At 41.2% G+C, this 26,892-nt stretch overlaps 1 protein-coding gene across 1 annotated transcript in view; it reads right to left on the reverse strand.

The window, feature by feature from the left end:
- DIPK2A (divergent protein kinase domain 2A) overlaps nt 1-26,892 on the reverse strand; it is a 48,819-nt gene that overhangs the window by 7,384 nt on the left and 14,543 nt on the right. Inside the window, exon 2 of the mRNA XM_040349108.1 lies at nt 4,013-4,316. Within this exon, the coding sequence (XP_040205042.1) occupies nt 4,013-4,316 (304 nt within the window). The remainder of the gene's footprint in view (nt 1-4,012; nt 4,317-26,892) is intronic.

The raw sequence follows: 26,892 nt of genomic DNA on the forward strand, positions 1-26,892 counted from the left end.
GTCACCAATTTAAAAAACAGTTCAACGCCTGTAATTTGCCTAAAAAGAAGCTCATGTACTTTGAACTTTAGGCATTTTCTTTCAGGTGACAGAATGCTCAGATGTGAACAGGAGCCATTTAAATGAATGGGATTTTGCTTGAGCATTTTGGATCTCTGGAGATGAGCGTTTTACAAGTTGAAAACACTTAGGTGTGAATGCAGCCCAATTCATTCAGTGAATAAAAGACCATTGCCAGTAAATTTAAAAAAGGCCCTACAATCAAAATACAGGGAGTGCAGAATTATTAGGCAAGTTGTATTTTTGAGGATTAATTTTATTATTGAACAACAACCATGTTCTCAATGAACCCAAAAAACTCATTAATATCAAAGCTGAATATTTTTGGAAGTCGTTTTTAGTTTGTTTTTAGTTTTAGCTATTTTAGGGGGATATCTGTGTGTGCAGGTGACTATTACAGTGCATAATTATTAGGCAACTTAACAAAAAACAAATATATACCCATTTCAATTATTTATTTTTAGTGAAACCAATATAACATCTGAACATTCACAAATATACATTTCTGACATTCAAAAACAAAACAAAAACAAATCAGTGACCAATATAGCCACCTTTCTTTGCAAGGACACTCAAAAGCCTGCCATCCATGGATTCTGCCAGTGTTTTGATCTGTTCACCATCAACATTGCGTGCAGCAGCAACCACAGCCTCCCAGACACTGTTCAGAGAGGTGTACTGTTTTCCCTCCTTGTAAATCTCACATTTGATGATGGACCACAGGTTCTCAATGGGGTTCAGATCAGGTGAACAAGGAGGCCATGTCATTAGTTTTTCTTCTTTTATACCCTTTCTTGCCAGCCACGCTGTGGAGTACTTGGACGCGTGCGCTGGAGCATTGTCCTGCATGAAAATCATGTTTTTCTTGAAGGATGCAGACTTCTTCCTGTACCACTGCTTGAAGAAGGTGTCTTCCAGAAACTGGCAGTAGGACTGGGAGTTGAACTTGACTCCATCCTCAACCCGAAAAGGCCCCACAAGCTCATCTTTGATGATACTAGCCCAAACCAGTACTCCACCTCCACCTTGCTGGCGTCTGAGTCGGACTGGAGCTCCCTGCCCTTTACCAATCCAGCCACGGGCTCTTCCATCTGGCCCATCAAGACTCACTCTCATTTCAGCAGTCCATAAAACCTTAGAAAAATCTTTCTTGAGATATTTCTTGGCCCAGTCTTGACGTTTCAGCTTGTGTGTCTTGTTCAGTGGTGGTCGTCTTTCAGCCTTTCTTACCTTGGCCATGTCTCTGAGTATTGGACACCTTGTGCTTTTGGGCACTCCAGTGATGTTGCAGCTCTGAAATATGGCCAAACTGGTGGCAAGTGGCATCTTGACAGCTGCACGCTTGACTTTTCTCAGTTCATGGGCAGTTATTTTGCGCCTTGGTTTTTCCACACGCTTCTTGCGACCCTGTTGACTATTTTGAATGAAACGCTTGATTGTTCGATGATCACGCTTCAGAAGCTTTGCAATTTTAAGAGTGCTGCATCCCTCTGCTAGATATCTCTCTATTTTTGACTTTTCTGAGCCTGTCAAGTCCTTCTTTTGACCAATTTTGCCAAAGGAAAGGAAGTTGCCTAATAATTATGCACACCTGATATAGGGTGTTGATGTCATTAGACCACACCCCTTCTCATTACAGAGATGCACATCACCTAATATGCTTAATTGGTAGTAGGCTTTCGAGCCTATACAGCTTGGAGTAAGACAACATGCATAAAGAGGATGATGTGGTCAAAATACTCATTTGCCTAATAATTCTGCACTCCCTGTATAACCTGCATGGGCAGTTTCAGTCTTTCAATCTTTCAATCTTGATATTTAAACAAACAAATCTGTCAATTATTTAATCTTGGTAGATAAAAACCCACCATGGTTAAGGTGCAAGAAAGTTAACGAAAAAAAAAAAAAATCTATTCAAACCTACACCAAATAGCCATAACTTTATGACCACTGACAGGTTAAGTGAACATCAATTATCTTGTTACAATGACATCTGAAGTTGGCATGATAGATTAAGAAAGCAAGTGGCCCCGACGATGTATTGAAAGCAGAAAAAAAAAACATCGCAGCTTGTTGGGTATGGTTCCCATGGCGACCCGTGTCAACAGCCAAAATTGTTAATGGGCACATGAGCATCAGAAGGACCATGGAACAATAGAAGGTGGCCTGGTCTGATGAATCATGTTTTCCATGATGTGGATGGCTGGGTGCATGTGCGTCGCTTACCTGGGGAAGAGACGGCACCAGGATGCCAGTGGAGGCAGTGTGATGCTTTGGGCAGTGTTCTGCTGGGAAACTTCGGTCCTGCCATTCATATGGATGTTAATTGGCACACACCACCTACTTACACATTGTTGCTGACCAAGGACACCCCTTCATGGAATCTTTATTCCCTGACGGGAATGGCCACTTTCAGCAGGATAATGCGCCCTGCCACACTGCAAAAGTGGTTCACGTATGGTTTTATGAATACGAGTTTGATGTGTTGACATGGCTTGCCAATTTTTCCAGATCTAAAAACCACAGAGCATCTGTGGGACGTTGGTAGGAAAAAAAAAAAACGAAGAACAAGTGCAGGCCCCACCCCACAACTTATAGGAGAATTTTCTGCCGACTACTTGGTGCCAGATACCAAAGCATACCTTCCAAAGTCTAGTGGCATTCATGCCTCGATAGGTTAAGGCTGTTTTGGTGGCAAAAGGGGGACCCAACTATTATTGGGCGAGTGGTCAAAGTTATGGCTGCTCAGTGTATATCGCATGTAGCCAAGAAATTTTGATTTAAAATGGCACATGATGCAATTCCACATATAAGACAAGCCATAGATCAAAATTTCCTCACTAAGATGTGGAGGGCCCCTGCCCATGCTTGGTGCCTTTGTTACCAACTAGCACTCTATATGGCTCAATCCTTACCTATGCATCTCATTGTGGGACGTTATTACCAATATTAGATGAGCAAAATTGTAAATAGAATCTCAAATCGCTTACAACATTATCATAGGTATTGTGTATAAAAGAGGCTGAGACACACGAAAGTCTACGTATATTAAAAAGCTACTTGTAAAAAGGATGTAGCTCCACAAAACATGGTTAGAGAAAGAAAGCAGTTTATCATTCTCAACACATGGGGCAAAAAGCAAAAGATTAATCTGTAGAACTTCACCAATCAATCATGTTTGTCTCATAGAGGAGCAGCTGGTGAACTCACAGGACATGACAAATATGGGCATAATCTAGAAGCAAGCTGACAAGATATCTGGCCAGCTTTTCAGAAAATGTAACCAACCATGCTTGGTTTTGTGCCAATTTGCTTGTGTATTTTTACATGCCAATATTTCATTGCTACATGTCTTTTCCCTAGAACAACAATCCAATCATGTTAATTACTCACTGCTGATGCCTCAGAACAAGGATTACAGCCAATGTATGTGTGGATCAAAAAGATGGCATGAGCCTCTTCAGTGCTGTATGTCAAGATTACAATAATGATTATAAATGCAAAGTTTCGTAAAATAAAGTTAGATTTTTTACATATTATACAAATAAATGTAAATATGATCACTTTCTTTGTATAGCAGCCAGCATACTTGACATTTAAAAAAGGTAGCCGTTTGACAAGTTTTACTTTGGTTTTGTTGGTTATTTTTGGACATGAACTGTGAAATCCTAACTTACTTTTTGCTAACCTGGTTCTAGGATACTTGAAGAAATGCATAAGTAAGTATGCCAGACCCTCTTCACAGAACTACACAATGGACTGGGTAAAGGTGAACGAACAGATGCACTCAATGTACACCCATCTTCACTGATATCCATAACTCTGCAACAATCAAAATCATCATAGATTTCCCTGCCCTTGCAAATACTTGCATGGGTGGACAAAAGGTGTCATTCAGGAGATTGGCAGCGAAAAAGCCTGAAATAGGTGCCATTATAGGAGGTACACTTACTTTGTTTTATTAATTTTTTATCAGCTACCAAGACATTCTCAGCATCAACGATGATTACTTTTCCATCTCGAGATCCAACTGCAAAGTTGTCAAAGCTGACATCTAAGAGGTAAAGTGCAAATTCAAAGTCATTATTTGTGAGCTGCTCAGCAATTTCCATTAGCTGCCATGCAAGGTCCACACGCTTTTCCCATGGAGCATTGTAGAAACTCCAAAGTTCTTCACCTACATAATTCACAGCCACCATTCTTCCGCATGCTCCCAGGTATTTAGCAAAAGGCCAGCCTTCATCCGATGGGAAACTCTAGGAAAGAAAAAAAAATAAAAGTATTTGGGTTAAATTACATGAAAAAGAACATCAGACAGATTAATGAAGACTTATTAATGTAAAAGGAATGAGACATTAAATTCATGACAGTGAAATCTAGAGAATGGCAATAACTATACTACAAATATACTGAAGTATAACAAGGTGGGCTTCATGTGTCAATACCAAGTACTCATTTTCCCATAGCCACCAATCAGGTGCCATTTTACAGAACAGATTTGGGAGTGATTGGTAACTTTGTGGGGACAGTAGAGAAAGTTGAGCCATAATAAACAAGGCCCAGTAACTTAGCAGCATTAGAACCTAAATAAGTGAGGTCCACTAAACAGCAGGCTGGAATAGGATTGAGTCCTGTAATAGCCAAGCAGTGAAATCAATGTGTTATAAATGCAAACATCTTGCTTCTTCACCTAAACTAAAGGACGTTTTAAAGTGGTTGTAAATCCTTACAGACCAATTAGACCTACAGGTAAACCTAGATTAAGGCTTACCTGTAGGTACAACACATATCTTGTAAACCTACACGGTTTAGGAGATATTTCCAAAAGACATGCACCGATGTTTACGGCGCATGCGCCATAGACACCGGCGCGCAGGTGCACTGTGCGTGCCGTTAGTGGTGGCACCCGCGTGCATGCACGGGAGTGACGTCATCGCAGCTCCGGAGCAGCTCACAGTGCCGGAGCCGCGATACAAGGAAGACACTCAGGGAAAGATGGCGGCGATGGAGGAGAGGAACGAGCACCGCTGCGGGGGCTTCGATCTCAGGCAATACATAATGAGCTAGTATGCTATGCACGCTAGCTCACTATGCCTTTTTCTTGCAGGGTTTTTTTTTTTATTATGTATTTATTTTTTCTTCTTAAGAGGGTACTTCCTCTTTAAAGCGGTTGTAAACCCGCATTAAAATTTTTTTATTTTTTTTTTCTCCTGTAAGGCAAAAGTCATAATGAGCTAATATGCACCGCATATTAGCTCATTATGAAATACTTACCTCGGAACAGTATGTCAGTTCTATGCATTAAGGTGAAAAAACATCCAATGGTACCGCCCCCCCCCCCCCCTGAACCCCCGTTTTACTTACCTGACCCCTCGAAAGTCCCACGCGCGTCCTCGTGATCCTCTTTGGTTCCCAGCCTGGCCATTGATTGGCTAGGCTGGACGGATTCATAACAGCGCAGCCATTGGCTGGCGCTGCTGTCAATCACATCCGATGATGCGGCGCGCCGGGGGCAGGGCCGAGTGATACAGTTGGCGGCTATGCCCGCCGCTGTATCACAGGGGCGCGCCCGCAAAAGCTTTCCACAATGCTCGCTCGCATGAAGGTGGAAAGCTTTTACGAGGAGGAGCTGAGACAGCCGCCGAGGGACCCCAGAAGACCGGATTCGGGGACACTCTGTGCAAAACGAGCTGCACAGTGGAAGTATAACATGTTTGTTATTTAAAAATAAAAATTCTGCCTTTAGTGTTCCTTTAAGTGGTTAAAGAACACTTCCTCAATAAATACATTGTTCCCCAGTTGGATGAGGTGGAGAAGCAGGGTGGTTAGTGATGTCACAATCTTCACCTCTTCCAATGAAAAAAATGCTTTGCATTCATTGAGAAAATGCAAAGTGCTCTCTGAATTGCGCCTGTGCCAAGCGAGAAACCCCCTGTGGCCGTAAGTAGCAGGGTAGGGTAGGATCCGTAAGCTAGCAGTGATCACTCTAGCAGCAGTGACTACTACAGTGATTTCCAGCTTCCACAGGAATCGAGCAGGTATGGCACGTACATACTTACATTGGTCCAAGCAAAAAAAAAAAAAAAAAGCCATACCCCAAAGCCAATTTTAAGGGGTCTAAATCTGTGCCAAGAAAATGTTGCACACACCATTGCACAACCACTATAAATCTAGACCGATGACTCCTGAATAAGGATGATCTCTGGCGTGTTCGCATAGAATACGTGCAGAGCCCGCCAGGAAGTGTGCACGGCGCTGCGCTAATAACAGCCAGGGAGACATTTCACGATCCCTGCAGCCGAGCATCAGGACAATGTCTCCCTGGCTGTGATTAGCACAGCGCCGTGCTCACTTCCTGGCGGGCTCTGCGCATTTTCTATGCGAACACGCCGGAGCTCATCCTTACTCCTGAAGATGTAAAGCATGCCTGTATACCAAATTCAAAAACCCCAACTACATGTTAAACCAATCAAGAGAACCCTGGGCAATGCCTACATATATGGGTTGGAGCTTTAACAGACGTGTTTAAAATACCTATAGCCCTGGATGACTATTAAATAGTAAGTGGAAGCTGAGCATTTCACAATCATGATTGCCCCTTTTTGGTTGGTGTTCTTGTCGTGACAAGTAAATGAATAGACTGCTGTGCCTGCGTTTCATGCAGGAAAAAGGCAGAAAGACAACATATTGCAGCGTACCAATCCTTAAAAGTGGTGGCTGCATTAATTACATTATTTGGATTTAATACCGTTTTAAAGAACAGACTTACTACTGGCTGGATCACCAGTTAAAAAAAAAACTGTTAGAGGAAAAAATAAAGACTGCTGTGGTAAAGGTAAAGTATACCTAAAAGGCATTATTTTGTGAAGTTTTTGATGGAGTGGTGAGAGATTATTACCCGTCAGATTTTATTGCCGTCTGTGCCCCCCTTAGGGAGATTCACCTTCTGTTTGTCCTGTTTACAGTTATTGAAGGCGACATGAAAAGAAACCTCAAATTTTTGGCTGACAACAGTAATACGAGAGAAAATCTACCAATGGGGACACTAGTTCTTGTGACAAACCTCAGGGATTTCCTCTTTCTTGTTTTGGCCATGGGATAGGAAGTGAAGGCAAATCTTCCCAACAGGACATAGATAGAAACAAAAAACAAAAAAAACAAAAAAAACACTGACCGGGGTTATAACCCTCCCTCACCATCTAAAATGGGTAAAAAAAAAAAAAAATATGCGTATAGTTCGACTTCAATGCTACCAAGACTATCATGTGTCATTTGATTTTGACTAGAATTACATTATAAAAAGTAGCTTGGTAATAATATAGGTCAAATACATTTAGGCACTGAGTAATAACTGAAGAATATGGGCTCTCTGACAATGCAAAGGAAATTACCACAAATCTGTCAAACCCCTTGGACAAATATCTTAACTTTAGGACAGAAAATACAAAGATGTATGTAATGTGTACGTGCCTTAAGAGTAATGTTTTGTAAAGAAAACCTCTGAAAATAACCTGTATGTGCACTCAAAAAAATAAAACACTTCAACATTAATCACAAGCTAACGCACTCCCAACATCCAAAGGCTTTCACCATATCTGCTAAAAAGACAAGTTTCATCAGCAATATCCCTTCAAGTACATGTCTCTAGACATATCAATATTTTATTTTCACACTTCCCTGTTACACAGAGCCTTCAAGTTGTTTCTGGAAAACTCACTTGTTAAAAATGGGCACCGATTGTTTTTATGCTTACTTTTAACCACTTGCCGACCGCGCACCGCCGTTCTACGTCGGCAAGTTGGCTCTGCTGGGCGAGAGCACGTAGTATAACGTCCTCTGTCTCAGCCGCCACTAGGGGCGCGCGCGCCCCCCGCTCGCCCCCAACTCCCGTGCGTGTGCACGGCGGGCGCAATCGCCGCCGGGCACACGCGGTCGCTCGTTACAGAGCGGGGACCGGGAGCTGTGTGTGTAAACACACAGCTCCCGGTCCTGTCAGCGGGGGAAATGCTGATCTTCTGTTCATACAATGTATGAACAGAGGATCAGTGTTTCCCCTAGTGAGGCCACCCCCCCCCCCCACAGTAAGAACACACAAGGGACATACTTAAAGCGGATGTGCCACTAAAAAAATATATTAAAAGCCAGCAGCTACAAATACTGCAGCTGCTGACTTTTAATATAAGGACACTTACCTGTCCTGGAGTCCAGCGCCGATCGCAGCAGATGACGAGCCGATCGCTCGTCACCCTGCTGCTCCCCCCTCCATCCACGGTGAGGGAACCATGCGCGAGTCGCGCTGCGCCCGCCGATTGGCTCCCGATGTGTGCTGGGAGCCGAGTGTAGCATACAAGTCCAGCATACAACGGGGGACGGACGGGAAGCAAGGAAAAAAACCGTCTTTTGCCCGTATCGTAGGGCCGGAAGTGGATGCAGATACCCGTCTGTAGACAGGTATCTGCACCCCCCCCCCCCCCTGAAAGGTGTCAAATGTGACACCGGAGGGGGGGGGAGGGTTCTGATCAGCGGGACTCCACTTTAGGGTGGAGAACCGCTTTAACCCCTTCCCCGCCCCCTAGTGTTAACCCCTTCACTGCCAGTGGCATTTTTATAGTAATCCAATGCATTTTTATAGCACTGATCGCTATAAAAATGCCAATGGTCCCAAAAATGTGTCAAAAGTGTCCGCCATAATGTCGCAATACCGAAAAAAAAAAACGCTGATCGCCACCATTACTAGTAAAAAAAATATATTAATAAAAATGCCATAAAAATACCCCCTATTTTGTAAACGCTATAACTTTTGCGCAAACCAATAAACGCTTATTGCGATTTTTTTAACGAAAAATAGGTAGAAGAATACGTATCGGCCTAAACTGAGGAAAAAAAATGTTTTTTTTTATATATTTTTGGGGGATATTTATTATAGCAAAAAGTAAAAAAATATTTATTTTTTTCAAAATTGTCTCTCTATTTTTGTTTATAGCGCAAAAAATAAACGCAGAGGTGATCAAAATACCACCAAAAGAAAGCTCTATTTGTGGGGGGAAAAAAAAGGACACCAATTTTGTTTGGGAGCCACGTCGCACGACCGCGCAATTGTCTGTTAAAGCGACGCAGTCCCGAATCACAAAAAGTACTCTGGTCCTTGGGCAGCAATATGGTCCGGGGGTTTAGTGGTTAATTTGTATCTTATTCCTCAATAATTCAATTCATCATTCTCATGCATATCACAGGGGGCACACCATGGATATCACAGGCTGGATGGTTGGCACACCATGGATTTCACAATATCCATGGTGTGCCCCCCATCTAGCCTGTGCTATCCATGGTTTGCCCCTTTGCCAACCATCCAGCCTGCGCTATCCATGGTGTGCCCCTGTGCTACGCCTGTGCCAACCATCCAGACCGATATCCATGGTGTGCCCCCATCCAGCCTGTTCCCTCCTCGCAACCAGCCTGTGTGTCCACCGTAAACCCTCGCCATGTCCTGCAGCTGCTGTCATCTAGATGGAGCTCATGCGATCGTGGTACAGGATTCTGCCTATGTAAACAAGAAGATCCCCATTCTGACTGGGGACAACATGGAGATCTGCTGTTCCTAGTGATCAGGAACAGTGATCTCTGTTGTCCCAGTGAGTCCATCCCACACAGTTAGAACACACCCAGGGAACACAGTTAAGCCTTTAATTGCCCCCTAGTGTTAACCCCTTCCCTGCCAGTGTAATTTATGCATCGATCAATGCATTTTTTTTTTTTTAGTACTGATCCCTGTATTGGTGTCACTGCCCCTCAAAAAGTGTCCCTTGGGGTCAGATATGTTCATCACAATATCACAGTCCCGCTAAAAGTCAGTTTTTTAGACGCTATAACTTTTGCGCAAACCAATCAATATACGTGTGTGAGCCTCAACTGATGAATACGTTTTTATATTTTTTGGGTATTATAGCAGAAAGTAAAAAAAAAAAAAAAAAGTTTTATTTTTTTCAAAGTTGTCGCTCTTTGTTGGTGCAAAAAATTAAAAATAAAAATCCCAGACGTGATCAAAATACCACCAAAAGAAAGCTCTATTTGTGGGGGGAAAAAGGAAATCCATTTTGTTTGGGTACAGTGTTGCACTGAGCAATTATTAGTTCAAGCGATGTAGTGCCTTGTCATTAGGGGGTAAATCCTTCCAGGGATGAAGTGGTTAAAGAAACCCCCCCCCCTTCACATTTCCCACATAGAAGAGGACTGTCACAAGGCCCGAGAAATAAAATTTCTTTACACAAGAAAGGTGAAGGCTACAAGAGAACCCGCAAGATTTTACTTATCAGTCAGAATACTGTAGTAAAAGTGATACAAAAATGTAACAAAGATGGAACTGCAACCATTTCAGAGACATCCAGGCTGTCCACGTAAGTGAACACCTCGACAGGACCATCTTCTGATAAGAGTTGAAGAAAATCACCAGGCAAGTTCACTGCAGTTAGCCAAAGAAGTAGAAAGCCAAACTGGGGTCATTGTTTCCTGTGACACAATACGGCATACACTGCAGAGGAATGGCATTGGATGGGTGTCGTCCACCAAGGAAGCCTCTTCTAAAGCCCATGCACAAAAAATCCTGCCTAGAATTTGCCAGGGACAATACTCAAAAGAAGATGAATACTGAGTGATGAGACCAAGATAAAAAGGTTTTTGGGCGCAAAGGTGAGGAGTACAAAGAAAATGCATGGCGCCTAAAGTGAAACATGGTGGCGACAGTGTCAGCCTGTGGAGCTGCACGAGTGCTGCTGGTGTCGGGGAGCTGCATTTCATTGATAGTATGAATTCAGATGCACTGCTCTATATTGAAATACAAGATGCTACCATCACTCTGTGCCCTTGGTCGCCGTGCACTTTTCCAATGTCAATGATCCAAAAACACACATCTAAGGTCACTGTAGCATTTCTGAAAAATAACAGGGTGAAGGCGATTCAGTGGCCAAGTATGTCTCCTGTTCAGAATTCCCCATACGTGTTTGATTGGGTTCAGAATAGACAAACTGCATCGCAGATCCACCCAGGCACAAAAAATAAAAATAATAAAAAATAGTCGTTCTTGAAGAATGGAAAAAAAGATATTGCAATATGTCGCCAACTTGTTCATTCCATGCCTAGAAGACTTGGTGCTGTCCATGGGTTTTAAATCAATGACAAAATTTTTTTTGATAATCAAATGTATATAAAATGCTTTTAGAATAAAAAAAAAAAAATCTAAAAACGGTTTTCCATTTAAGATACATTAATAAATTCAGTTTATCCAGCAAGAAATGGAGCTTAGACCCCATACACACCATTATATTTTCTGCAGATTGTCTTCAGACTTGCCAAAACCAAATATGGAGGTCAAACCTTAAGGATTATGTGCATCAATTTGTATGCAATCAGGCAGGCCCCTTGCACTACATGGTTTTGGTAAATCTGAAGACAAACCTGCAGAAAATCTAATCGGGTGTATGGGGATCTTAGCTATGTAGCATGAGGCTGCATATTCTGCAATATTTTTTTTTTTTGTAAACTCAGTCAATGAACGCAAGCCAAGATAACATGCACTGCATTGATGCATGCACACAATGTCACAGTAACCATGAGATAAACCATAGTTCAGGAATATTCCTTTTCTCCATTGTATTACAAACCTAATAATAAGATGAGTTCTGCACAAGGATACCAATAGACAAAATAGAATTCTCCCAACTATGAAGTATACTCTTAACAAAATTATAAAAAAAAAAATGGTACGCAATTAAATGCTGCCACATTGGAGGGTGTGAAAAGGCACAGAATCCATCTGGGCCACCAATCTGACAATAGAAAACAATCTGGGTTTACTAATCTAATAAATTGCTTCAAAGAGAAATCTTACAAAATAAAAAATTGTACAAGACATTTGAAAAAAAAATTCAAGCACTGACTTTGTACTAAAAAAGGTTTGCCGTGCATTTTCTACATAACAGAAAATAGGGCCCAATTCACTAAAGCAGATCGAATGCAGTATTTAGGTGATCTGAAATTTTTCCCCAAATATCACATTCTGAAAATGTAAATTCACTAACCCTTTATGTAGTATTTACCTCAAAAAGCTGGTATATAGTGAATACAATGTTAAAGACCATTTAGTCCAGGCATGCAATAGTTATAAAGGAGTGTGTTTCATTATAGCTGTTTAGGAGCTAGCAGGTATACTGCCCATCACACCACAACACCAGGCTGCTGTTGAAGTGGAATTCATGCCATTTAAAAATCTCTCCTTTCCTCCTTATGCTGCCTAACCTGTGTAAATAAAAACAAAAAAAATAGGGCTTGTTACTGATCAACATTTTTCTGTTCGATTATTCGTTTTTTTTTTTTTTTTTAATCGATTAAATCGACTAATTTTGATTATAATGCACATACAGATCCAACTACTTTTAGCTGATCTCCTTGCAGGCTGATCCCCAGTGCAGCTACCAACCACTGGAAAAATGGATACAAAAAACACACAAAGGCAGCGCTCGATGGGAATAGCATTAAAACTTTTATAGTCTTCAAGTAGGTAACCAAATAAATATTGCACTGGAGATAAAATCGATGTAGCTACATAAACTGTAAAAATGGTGTGAGTAATACCAAACAGTACCTAAAGCAGTCATAAAAACATGTAGCCAAGTATGATACTGGTATAAAAAATGTGTATAACGATACCACTGCTGAATCCAGATGAGGAGAGATTAACATCAATCCGTCGGCATGTAGATGTCCCATGAAGGGAACTATCAACTCTCAGTGGATGGTTGTAGAATCCCAGGTTGATAGAGGGAAGTGATAGAGGGAAGTGTAACAGCTCTTGCGTGTGGCAGATAGTAAGGTCCCGCCGGCATGCAGATATGAAGGCACAGCAGCAAAGGAGCCCATCAGATGGACACAGCAAGCCCCGCCGGTGTCCGTGACGTTACTGGATCTCCGACGGAACTCCCTGAAGCCGGCGGAGATGTGAGTACCAATCAAAATAATTTTGATCGATCAAAATAATTAAAGATTTTTTTTTACTCATCTTATTTTTCCACAGATAACAGAAAATGTTACAACTATAAATACGTATTCCACACATTTTAATCCGTCACTATATTTTGCCTAAGCCATCCTCGCTCCTATTGCCCTTTCACCTGATACTCCCTCTCTACCCCTCCCCCCCCCGCCCTCTCCAAAAAAAAAAAAAAAAAAAACACCCCCACACAACCCGCCCCCCCCCTCCCCTCCCCTTCCGAGATATTGGACATACACTTCTAAATTCCTAGTCATCTACCATTACCTTAAATCCTTCTCTCTAAGAGTCTTAGTTTCCCTCTATTAACCTCTTTCCTTCTTCTGATCTCATAAATACATTCCATCCGGACCATATTTCTTCATACTGTATCCTCCTATTCTGCGCTGTACGCACCAAATCTTCCATTGCACCTACCTCCTCAATCCTTTTAAGCCAGCCTGCAATAGATGGCGGGCAAACATCCCTCCACCTCAATGTAACTCCTGCCCGTGCCGCATTGATCATGTGGCACACTACCGACTTCCTATACTTCTGCACCGGTACTTCTGAGCTGTGTAACAGGAAAAGAGCGGGATCGTCCGGAAGCAATACTTCCGAAAATTTTTGCGAGATTCTTCTCACCTCCTCCCAATAATGTCTTATTTTTTGGCAATACCAAAAAATATGTAACAAAGTTCCTTGTTCTCTGCCACACCTCCAACACCTTTCATCTACTTCTTTATCAAATTGGTGTAATCTTTCTGGGGTGTAAAAACGCAAGAAGCTAATTACAAGCTCCTTGTACAATGGTGTACAAGGAGCTTGTAATTAGCTTCTTGCGTTTTTGAACATACCGACGAGTTGACTGCCAGGTATATTATTTGTTTATGCTGTATTGGGGTGAAAATTCTCCCCAGGTCTTTTTCCCATTTCCGAATGCCTGGCAACACAAAATCCTCAGCTGGCATGTTCAGAAACCCATACATTTTAGATAGTACTCTCGATAGAGGTTCCACCTCATCACAACATCTCTCTAGTGTTGTCAATTGCCTACAGAATTCTGTTACCGGGCCCAAAGATCTTAGGAAATGACTTACCTGAAGTGCCTGCCACAGTGCAAGTTCAAATTTACCTCCTTCCTCTGTCAGTTCCCCGATTGATGGCCATGCATTTGACCTCAAGAAATCTGAGACCTGACAGAGGTTCTTTCCTTTAAACTTTTCTTTTGTATTTTTTTCCATTCCTGGAATAAAATTAGGGTTACCTATTATAGGTAGTAGTGGCGATTTACTAGGTGTATATTTCTTATCTCCACAGATTTTCGCTGAAATTTGCAATGTGGGACCTATTATAGGGTGTCTCTTAAGGTATCTAGGGAGAACCGCATAACACCAAAGTGCTCTAGCCAGAGGTATCTGGCTCACATACTGCTCTATGTTTACCCAGCGTTTAAACTCCCCATGTCTACACCAGTCTACCAACCTAGTTAAATGCGATGCTCTGTAGTATTTTATTATATCCGGGACTGCCATCCCTCCAGCACTTTTAGGCATTCTCAACAGTTCTCTTTTAATTCTGGCTTTTTTCCCTGCCCATATGAATTTCATGAACAAAGAATTCACCTGTCGAAGATAGGTTATTGGTATGGAGATAGGCAGTGCCTGGAACAAATACAATACCTTTGGCAAAATACACATTTTGATTATACTTCCTCTCCCAAACCAGGAGTGCATTCCGTGTCTCCATTTTTCTAGCAATCTTCTTATTTCAAGGTACAATGGGGGAAAGTTCAATGCGCAAGTATTTTTAATGTCTGATGGTATGTATGTGCCTAAATATTTTAGTACCTTCCCCCATTTGAACCCGAAATTCTGTTTTATTATATCCCCCATAGGTTCTGGGATTGCCACGTTCATTGCTTCCGATTTTGTGTTATTTACTTTCAGATTAGATAACCTACCATATTTCTCAATTTCTCTTACAAGGTTAGGGAGTGATACATGAGGGTTAGTCACTGAAAAGAGCAGGTCGTCCGCATATGCTGCAATTTTCTGAGTCTCATCTCCCATCTGAATTCCCTGGATATCCCCATTTAATCTGATTCTGTTCAATAGGGGTTCTAGTGTAAGTGCAAACAACAAGGGTGATAGCGGGCATCCCTGTCTTGTTCCGTTTGTAATTTTGAACGGGGATGATATTACTCCGTTAACCCCCGGCGGAAAAAATTAAAGATTAATCGATTAAAAGTTAATTTGCACAGCCCTAAAAAAAAACAATGTGTATACTTGTCTATTTTCAGCCCATTCCAGTGATGAGTGGTGGCTACAAGGGAGAGTAAGGAGTGATCAACAGCTGGTAAAGCCTGAAATCTGTGATATTACCATGGATGCTCCCTTTTCTAAATGCATAGATCATGTAAAAGATCAGGCCACCCACATGACTGCATCTATTTTTTTTAACAAGACAATGTACATCACTTTTACATAAAAGTCCAGAGACCACAGATTAAAAAAAAAAAAAAAACAAACACACACCACAGGCTCACAACTTGTACTGCAGCTGTAAGCATGTTTTAACCGGTTTACTCGTTGGATGTTCTACACACATTCAAGAGCTGAACTAGTTAAACTGTTATCATATGATCATCCAGTGTAGAGTCCCATTTACGTAGTCATGGGGACACCAAGAAAGAGGGTCCCATCAGTGCCTCCGGGACCTGGGCAACTCCCATTGGCTGTACTCTCGATCCAGAACATCTGAGGAGAGTTTAGGGGACTGAATGGTGAAGGTTAAAACTGCAACAATTGATTAGCAGCTCCAGAAGTGCAAAAAGATATATCGGCGAGTAACCTCGACGGGCGCACTTAGGTAAGTAGAGTTCTCTAGGCATAATGGATATAAATCAATGATTTTATTATCTTTATCAAATTTATTTTATTAAAATGCTTTTGGGGAGAAAAAAAAAAAAAGTCTAAAGATAGTTTTTAAGATACATTAATTGAGTTTATCAAGCATGAAATGAAGCTTAGTTATTCAGCATGAGGCTGTATATTCTGCAATATTAACATTTTTGGTAAACTCGTTCAATGACTCCAAGCTCTGCAAGCTGAGATAATCTGCACTGCATTGATGCATTCACACAATTTCACAGTAACCATGAGATAAACCAAAGTTCAGGAATATTCCTTTATCCCATTGTATATGTACACTACAAACTAATTCGGTTCCGATATCGCCGTTTTACTAATCTGACAGCTTATTCTAAATAGGAAACCTTAATTTTCTTTGCAAATATTAAAGATTCTAACCAACGACCAGTAAGGCCCCTTTCATACTGGAGTCAGCGGCTAAGCGCGGCTATTTTTAGCTACGCTTTACCGTAAATTTTGAGTTTTTACCCCCGCTAGTGGCTGAGAAAAGGTTAAAAACCACCGCTAAGCACCTCTGTAGAGGCGTATAGCTGCGGTGCCCCATTGAGTTCACTGGATAGGAGCGGTATACACACCACACCGCCGTAATAAAAAATAAATAAAAAAAAACTGCTGTAACTGCTTATAAAGTGTTCTCTGGGATAAAGGATTTACATGAATGAATAAAAGCTGATCATTGTAAGCTCCCCTGTCAGTGTTTAATAGTTTCTCACCCCTCCAAAGCTCACTCACATGGGCATACTTATGCATACATCTGTGCCAAGGGCAGTCTGAGCATATGGGATACATAGGGTGCATGTCTCACAAATGCACAAGGTCTGTTCTCAGAGACCCGAACCTGCGTGGCTGCAGCCACTGCATCCTAATAAGACACGATTGGACTGCCTTTGTATGAAACACCATATTTAGATAATCAACTTTCTAAGAAATAAATGAGTTCATGTATTTGTCTCCAAAAAAATAGCCCCTAAAAAATATAGGACCAGAGTATTTTATTTTGTTGTGGCGAGTTACCCAAATCACCGAATGCAGATTAAGATCTTTAAGTTAAACCCCTGAACCAAATTTTAATTTACAAGGAAAAAAAACAAACATTTTAAACCCCAATTAGAGCCAATGTAGATTACTTGGGGGAAAAAACAAACAAAAAAACAGCTAGTATATTTCCGACACAGTTAACGTCATTCAGCAGCAGCATAAGCACCCAGCCAGAGGGTTCATACATCAGACAGCATCACATCCACTCTGCAGTTACATGGAGACAGCAGTAATATGATGCTAGTAAACAGACAGGCATATAAGATCTCAAAAAAAAAAAAAAAAAGCACTGTAGGAAATGCAGCAGACAGATGAGAACTGCATGTTATGGTTCTGGGCTGTTATAAAACCAATGAAGGATGAGCAGTGTGGAAAATTGGGAACTAGCACAGCATTATTAAATTATTATTTATCAGCACGTTTTACACAGCAACAAACTATCAATGCCAGGGCATTGCTATGGCCTCGAGTGGGCACATAGAGGTACCTGCTGTTCACAGCAACACTTTTTACCCACTTGGGCTTACTGTTTTTATACGGCTCACAAAACAAAAATTTGAGGAAGAAATTTGGAGGTGTTAAAACTGATTAAATTTTGATTTTGTAAAAATGTTAAATATATGAAAAGGCCCGTTGTGACTGCAGAAAAGTGGAAGAGTTAGAAGTCCCAGGACAGACATGTCAAGTCTTGCTGTAATAATACAAAATGTGATGAATCAACTGCAGGCAACAATGTTCAGTTTCGCTTGTTTTTGAATGACAAGTTACTGAAAAGTAGTTTATTTTGTGGATTTTACATAGAGCGGCACATCACTTGCACATACCACTGAAATAAGAACTCAAGGCCCAATATCTCACTACAGGATTAGAACACACCAATGTTTGTATTTTTACTTCATGTTACAAAGTAGCCAAATCCTAATTTACTTTAATGCAGAAGGAAAAATCCACTGACATCTGTGTTTAGTTAAAGCTTGTGTGAAACAAAAGCTCACAAGAAAGTTTGTAATGTAAATGCAATTTGCATCATTACATTGACAGAATGGAAGAAAAAAAACAAAAAATAGGTAGCCATATAGGAAAACAAGGGGGGGGGGGGGTTTATATCTCCTTCTAGTTTACTTTTCCAGGCCCTTTCACCAACTTCCTCACCATGAAGGGAGTACCAAGTGGGAGGATTTACTTTCCATGATCATTCTCTTATGTATTAAAATCAAAACTGTCAGAGGGAAAAGTGACAATTCTGTACAGGGATCAAGTACTACCTAACACCCAATGTTCTCTGTAGGACACTACTGATACAGCAGCAGGTCCATGGCACTGTAGAGCAAAGAGATGCAGGCATCAAAAACCACCTGAATGGTCAGATCCTAGCAGCACTTTTAGCTTTGCAAGAAAGCAGAGACTTGATTCATCGGCAGCAGTATGGATTATTTACACGTCTATTTTAAAGACGTGCCGTTCTTTGGGATGCATGTACCTTACTATGGTATCTCTATAAGCCCAATTTGTTGAGTACAGCAGTACTTGTTAACCTAGTGACTATCCAGAGCATAAGCAATAAAGTTTCCAAATCTGTGCACTGCAAAAAAAAATTAAATAAAAAAAAGTGTCCGTTTATTAAAAAGTTCCATTTGTTGGCAGCCCATTCAAATTGAACATGCTGCCTATCTACTACACACAGTAACGTGTGTGTATAGTGACACAAAGCTAAGGTATGAATCAAACCTTGCAGTAAGTGGTAGAAGCCAACATAGGCCTATTTTTTTCATTTGGGATGTATAAAGTGAACCTGCCTATGAAGTTTGCTCTCTTTTCAGAGTGCAGCCAATAAACCACTATACAAATGTTCAGGAGGTGAGCTCCTGAATGACTTCTCTTTTTCTGAACAGCAGTTCATAATGGGGTTAATGCCCCACAAAGGACAGCCAAGCGTTTGGCTCACAGTTGTGGTGACTTGAATGGTCGAGTTTGACAGAAGGTGCCACCTGTCAACTCGGCATGCCTCGGTAAAATTGGTGCAGCTACAGCATCTGAACTGCCTCTTCTGGCTGTATAATTTTACACTTAAGGTGGGCAGCAAAACTGGATAGCCACCTGTGTGAAAAAGTCTAAATCAGGGGTGCCCAACCAGTGGCCACATGTGGCCTTGCAGAGGCCTCTGATGTGGCCCGCAAACTCCTGCTCTGGGATGGAATAGAATACTGGTATTAAAGGCCAGTTTATTACTAAAATCACAGTGTATATACAGGCATATCTGTTCTGCAGTGGTTACTGGGCTGCTTTCAACTGATCCGCAGGTGCACCGCAGTTAACCTGCACTGAGTCATATAGCTAGATTCCGAGAGAGTTAGGCCGGCGTATCAGTAGATACGCCGACGTAACTCGGAATCTGCGCCGCCCTAAGTTTACGTGTATTCTCATACTGAGATACACTTAAACCTAGCTAAGATACGACAGCCTGCGCCGTCATATCTTAGGGTGCAATATTTAAACTGGCCGCTAGGTGGCGACGAGTTCATCGTAGAATATGTAAATGACTAGATATGCCGATTCACAAACGTACGTGCGCCCACCGCAGTAAAGATACGCCGTTTCCATAAGAGATACGCCGTGTAAAGATAAAGCTGCCCCTAGTTGGCCTAGTCAATGTTAAGTATGGCCGTCGTTCCCGCGTCGAAATTTGAAAATTTTTACGTCGTTTGCGCAAGTCGTCCATGAATGGGGCTGGACGTAATTTACGTTCACGTCGAAACCAATACGTCCTTGCGGCGTACTTTGGAGCAATGCACACTGGGATATGTACACAGACGGTGTCAATCACGTCGGGGTAACAAGTAATTAACATAAAACACGCCCCCCCATCCTCATTTGAATTAGGCGCGCTTATGCCGGCCGCATTTGCGCTACGCCGCCGCAAGTTAGGAGGCAAGTACTTTGTGAATACAGTACTTACCTCTCTGACTTAAGGCGGCGTAGCGTCTCTGGATCTAGGTAATAGACTTCTGTTATTACCTGCAAGTTTGGTGAGATTTCTGAAAGTATCACACCTGCAGAACATAAAAGAAGTCTATTGCAAAATGCAGGAAAGCATAAGCAGAGCATGTTACAAAACACGCCAGGAATATCCACCATTACATGCATATGTGTCATTCGCAAAAAATTATTAAGAATTATACCTTACCAAACTATCAGTTTTATCAGTTTCAAACAGATTAAAAAGAACAGAACCTAGCATATGGCTTTGTGACATACCACACGTGACTGTTCTCCGTTTCAAACTTACCCCATTTACAAATACTGTAATATTCTTACTTTCGCCAATAGTATCTCCACTGAACACCAGTGGTTAACCTCTTCAAGACCTGTATGTTGCTGGCCTCTTCCGGGAACAGGGTAGCCTAAACTATGACCCCGGTAAAACCACCTAAATACGAGACCAAATAAATGCATATGGTGGTATTGAGGTGGTTAACCATCTGTGTCCCTTAGGGGAGATTTTACTTCACTTCATATCCCATACAGTAGTTACAATAGAAAGTGAGGAGATCTCTGAAGTAAAAAGGAATCCTTGGTAGTCACCAGAACTAGCATACCCACTGGAACATTTTCTCTCTATTCCTGTTTTGGTGACCACTAAAAATGTAGAATTTTCTCTCACTGATTAACGCTCACCAGCACAAATAGAGGTAGCAAATATCCCTGAAGGAGGAAGCTGTAAACACATGACAATTGTTCTAAACCCTATGAAAAAAAAAAAAAAAAAAAGTTTGTCTCCAATTATAATTTTAGCTTTTATAACATCTTTATGAGATTATGTGGAACTGTAAGATATGCTTTTCTGATAGAAAGAAACTGTCTACAGCAGGGATCTTCAGCTGTTACGGAACTACACATCCCATGGGGCATTGTAAAAATGACATTTAGTTTCTCAACAACCAGAGGGCCATAGTTTGGAGAGCCCTGGTCTACAGTACCACCCTGGTCCTAAACAAAAACCCATGTGAATGCTAGTGAGATGCAATCGTGGATGTCATTCTTGATTTCAGCATGGCCCACAGGGTTGTATTTGAACTCTTCCAACCTCCATCCACCAGTTGAGTGCAGCACCGATAGGTGGGACTGATATGCTTAGATAGGCGGCACAGATAGTTGGCTCTGATGGGCAGCACTGATGAGAAAGCACTGGCAGGCATTAGGGCCGAAACAACTAATCGATTAATCGATTACAATTTTCATAATCGATTAATCGGCCAGTAACAAATTGGGGTTAAAACTAAAATTAGCCCTTTATAATACAAAAAAAAGAAAATTGCTACTGTAAATATTACTTTCACTGTCCCACAGTAAAAAAATTAACCCTTTACAGTAGGGATTTGCTCTTTTTGTACTTGGTGTTTTTTAACCCCCATTATGTTACTAAACATCTCAGGCCTGGGTCACACCTCTGTTTTGGTGCTTGTTGCAGAAACACACTACAGTTCATTTACAGGTTTTCCTATGGGACACGTTCACATCCATGATTTTTTTTCAGCTGCTGCGTATTTGGAAAGGGCAAGGACTTAAAGCAAAACGGTGCTGTTTTTTTTTTTTTTTGCTTTAATATACTTCAATGGAGAAGCTGCAGAAAAGCATGTAATGTGTTTTTGCGGCAATTTGTGTTTTGTGATCTGGCAAACAACAAATTGGCCCAAAAAATGTTAAAAAAAAAAATTTGCATTTTAAAGGCTATTATACGATTAATCGAAACAATAATCGATTATGAAAATAATCGTTAGTTGCAGCCCTAGCAGGCATTACTGATTGGCACCACTGAATGGGCAAACCCTGGTGGTCCTGGGTGGGCATCACTGATAATCAGCACAGACCACCCCCTGTCAGGAGAGCAGCCGATCAGCGCTCCTCCACTTGCATCTGTCAGTGCGAGTGGAGAAAAAGCCGATAAAACGGCTCTGACCGTTTACACTTAGCTGTGATTGGACACAGCTGATCACATGATCAAGAGCCCACGTCAGAGGCTCTTTACTGAGATTGGTGATACAGTGTGTCAGACCAGCACACCAAAGGTCTGCAGGACAACTTAACCCCTTTGCACACGTCATTCTACTATATGGCGGGCAGGAAGTGGTTAAGATAACAAATTGACATTGCAATGCTTTTTACAAGAATCAGACACTTATTTTTTATGAAATGGTGTTTTATTTTGTGCTTTCTAAAACATGAAACTTATAAAATCTTTATATGTATTAAAAGGTGTAAAAATATATATATATATAAAAAAGTAAAATAATGGTTAAAATAGAAAATAACTCATTCATATCTCCGTTTCTCCTTCTTTCCTCTCATCTGAATTTGCTTTTTAATGGATCTTTGGACCAATTATGGTCCCTGAGACCACGTGGAAGTTCAGCTAGTGGGTCGCAAGTTTGGTTTAGGTTTGACCCGAATAGGTGGATGATGCCATATTAAGTCCCACGTGCATATAGGTTTATCAGTAGGGTAACTGAACCTTCAAAGATTTGTTAATTACTTCCAATTACAATGGCAAATGCTTATCCCGTATTTGTTAAAATAATCTGAATAAAAATATTGGAACACAAAATAGAAAAGAACAAAAAGTGCAGGAAAATAGTTTAACGATAACTGAGAATAAGGAATTAGGGCTGACAAGCGTAAAAACTAAGGGTTAAATAAGGGGTTAAAAACAGAGAAACATTTTATTTAAAATAAAAACCCACACACTACATATCATGAAGATGGAACTTCATCCCTTTGATCTGCAGATGAACAGAATGACTCAAAAGAAGCAATATATTACATTGTATCTTTCATCTGAATACATGCCATTTATAAACACTGTCAGACTGTTTTTTTTTTTTTGACAGCTAAAGCTTCCTACCTTCTCTGTGTACACAACTATACAGGCTTTAAATAATCAAAGCCAAGCCAACAGGTTTTTTTTGGGGGGGGGGCGAGACTGGAGGGAGGGAGATGGGACGTCCTGTGTACAATGAGGACTTTTGGTGTTTCGTCAAATTAGGAGGCCCGTCAGATTTTGTAACGGAAGTGACGTGGCGCCACCGCCATCTTAACAGATAGGGCACTTTCACACTCCGGGGGGGGGGGGGCGTCGGTGGTAAAAATCACCGCTATTTTTAGACGCGTACCAGGATGCGACATGGGGTTCCATCACGGATTCTACACCACGACAGCCAGGAAAAATCAAGATTCTAAAAGCATGGAATTAGAAAGCTTGATCAGTGATTTTATGGCAAACAAATTAGAAAGGATACAGGTTTAAAAAGTGGACAGGATCATGGTGTTCAGTTTTAAAGTTTGTTTTCTTTAGGACACTTTGTGCTTGAGGTTGTGGGGAATTATCTGCAGATTTTTCAAGGAATGGGAATAGGAACTGATAACATTTTGTTTTGTATATCAAGCTTTCTGAATATTTGCAATCTGCATAATTTACCAGAGTTTATTGCCTATAATTGCTAGCACTTGACAATCCTGCAGCATCAGTAAATGATTGATTCAGCTTTTATAGCTAATGTACAAATCTTTGACATCTGCTGTCTGAGATCTCCCTGTTCTCAGAAGAGATTATCCTCTGTATATTTGACAGACTGGAATAATTAAAGCATGGTGTCCTGCCTTTGGTTTGCTAGCTAACTTTTGTAATGCTCTATACAGCTGTCATTTAATCCATAGCACATATTTCATTAACTCAAGTCTTTATCAAGAACCTTATTTGCAGAAGAAGCCGATTCCTTAAGCTATTGTCAGATGTGTAAAAGTGACATGCAGAGGAGCGACAAGCAGAAGTGATGAATGCTTCCATGGCTCCAGTCATGGTGTAAGAAAACAAGCAAAGGGTAGCCTGTGGCCTGAAGTTGAAATATGGGGGGGGGGGGGGGGAGGTTTGTGTGGACCTCATACCCTGAGAAGGTGCCAGTACTTTGAGGTTGTAAGCACCCAGGTGGTAGTTGGCAACAGTGCCCATTGCCTCAGAGTGCTGGACAGTGTACCTACTGGTAAGATGGGAGACATTGTGTGCACACTATTCGCTATATAGGCTCAGGAGCTAGCAGTGGGTTCTGACTAGAGGTCGGCCGGCCGATGAGATATTTAGAAATTGCGGCGGTCGATATATGATGCCGATTTTTTGGGCCGATATGTTAGGGCGATTTTTATTTATTTTTTCCCCTTCATCTCATAAAATCTAACAGTTAGACCCCTTTCACACTGGGGCATTTTTCAGACGCTTTTGGGCTAAAAATAGCAACTGTAAAGTGCCTGCAAAACAGCTCCCCTGCAGTCCCAGTGTGAAAGCCAGAGAGCTTTCACACTGAGGGTGTATACCGCTCCTCCACCACTCTTGCCCATTGAAATGAACAAGCACCGCTGCCGAAGCGCCTGCAAATCGCTTCTGCAGTGGCACTACATGGGAGCATTTAACCCCTTCATCGGCCGCTAGCTGGGATATAAGCGCTCCGCTAGCAGCCAAATAGCGCCGCTAGAATGATGGTCCAGTGTGAAAGCAGCAGAGTTGTGCGAAAAAATAAAAAAAAATAAAAAAAAAGTCAGCAGCTATAAATACTCCAGCTGTTGACTTAATATATGGACACTTACCTGTCCTGGGTGCCCGCAATGTCGGCACCCGAAGCCGATCTCTCACTCAGGTGCCGCCGCCATCTTTGGTAAGGGAATCGGGAAGTAAAGCCTTACGGCTTCACTTCCTGGTTCCCTACTGTGCATGCGCGATCCCACTGGTCCTGGCTGTCTTCTGGGACCTGTGCATCTCCCAGAAGACAGCAGGGGACAGTAGGCACCAGATGTGGCGTAGGTCACCACGGTGATCTATGCCCGAAAGAGGGAGCAAATACCTGGAATTACGCAGGTATCTGCTCCCTCCTCCCCCTGAAAGGTACTAAATGTGACACCGGGGAGGGGGAGGATACCGAAAAGCGTAAGTTCCATTATTACTCTGCCAAGCAATACAGAAAATTTCTTAAATTTAAACATTTGTTTTAAACACAATAAGCCTCCAATCAGTGCACTTGTATGTATAATTTAGAATACACACACACACATATAATATATATATATATATATATATATATATATATATATATATATATATATATATATATATATATATATATATATATATATATATATATATATATATATATATATATATATATATATATATATATATATATATATATATATATATATATATATATATATATATATATATATATATATATATATATATATATATATATATATATATATATATATATATCAGGCAACTTGCATTGACTTCTATTACAGAAGTTTTTTAGCAAGTCACGCTCTGCTTTTTTATTTTTTTTTTACAGCAAAATCAGCCAATGCCAATTAAAAAACTTCAAATATCGTCCGGCCGATATATCTGTTGACCTCAAGTTTTGACCATCATTACAGAATATTTGGCTGACGGAGGGGCAGGGACTGTAAGACACAAAAAATTCTCCTTGGATATTCAATTGTTAAAACATGTCTGTCTAAGGGCTCTTTCACACGGAGCAGATCCGTATTGATCCGCTCCGTTAGCCCGTTTGGCTCAGCGGGGATTCCTCCGTTAATCCCCGCTGAGCTGTCGGCGGACAGGGCGGTCACCGCACACTGTGCAGAGACCGCCCTGTCTCTGCTCTGCTCTCCCCTATGGGGAATTGGATGAATACGGACCGTGTGTCTGTATTCATCCGATCCGTTCTGCCAGACGGAAGAAAAATAGGGTTTTCTTCCGTCTGAAAAAGCGGAACTTTGCGGACGCGGATCGTTACGGACGTTAGCGGATGCAGCCGCCGCTAATGTCTGCAATCCCATAGGGATACATTACAAGTCCGTAAACGGCCTTGTAATAAACGGTCCGTTCGTCCGCCCGTGTGAAAGGGCCCTAACACATTTTTTCTGACAAATTTGGGCAACAAGTGAAGGCAGAAAAAAATGCTTTTGACTAAACTAAATCTTATGCGTTTGGCTGCCAATTTCGTCATACAGGTTTGCGCTCACATAAATATGCCGTTTAGAACATTTCAACAGGAGGACACGTGTCACTGTTGTACACAAGTGGGTGTAAAGTATATTCATATGGCAGATCTTACCTTTATTAGACCTACATTTGTAGTAAGCTTTATGGAAACACCTTTGGTTATAGTAAAATGGCATACTGACTTGTATAGTCACATAAAAGTTTGGCTTATGTGCCAAGGTTTGATGGGTGAGATTTGTTTAGACCTGCATTAAGATGCATTACATTCCTTCCCTTAGATGGGCCCAGCACAGTTTATTGGTTGTGCTCAAAACTGAGGGTTGAATTCACACGTTAAAGTACATTACTGTGTACTGAACCACACGTGAAAAAGAAAATGTGTTTATACATTACAGCACAATTAAAAAAAATGTCCAAACTAAAACGGCTGGAGTGTATTATTAGCTGTGACTGAGCTTCAACAAATCATTGGACCAATACTCCGCGATAACAGATGCCTCAGGTAGTCAGATGCACCCATTATCTTCCAGGGATTATTTTCCTACCTGTTGGAAAATTCAACATAGCAGGTCCAAAACCCTTTCCTCTTCAATGAAAAGCAACAAAGGATTAGATGATGGGGAGAGAGATTATTTGTAAAGATTATGAGATCCAATACCTGACCGAATTTGCAGTCCGCACTGCAATATGCAAACTGATTTGGGGGTGTCTAATAAAGCCGAAACTAATCGACAACTAATCGACAACTAATCGATTTATGAAAATTGTAATCGATTAATCGGCCAGTAACATAATGG

Source organism: Rana temporaria, chromosome 4, assembly GCF_905171775.1.
Source record: "Rana temporaria chromosome 4, aRanTem1.1, whole genome shotgun sequence".
Lineage (NCBI taxonomy): Eukaryota > Metazoa > Chordata > Amphibia > Anura > Ranidae > Rana > Rana temporaria.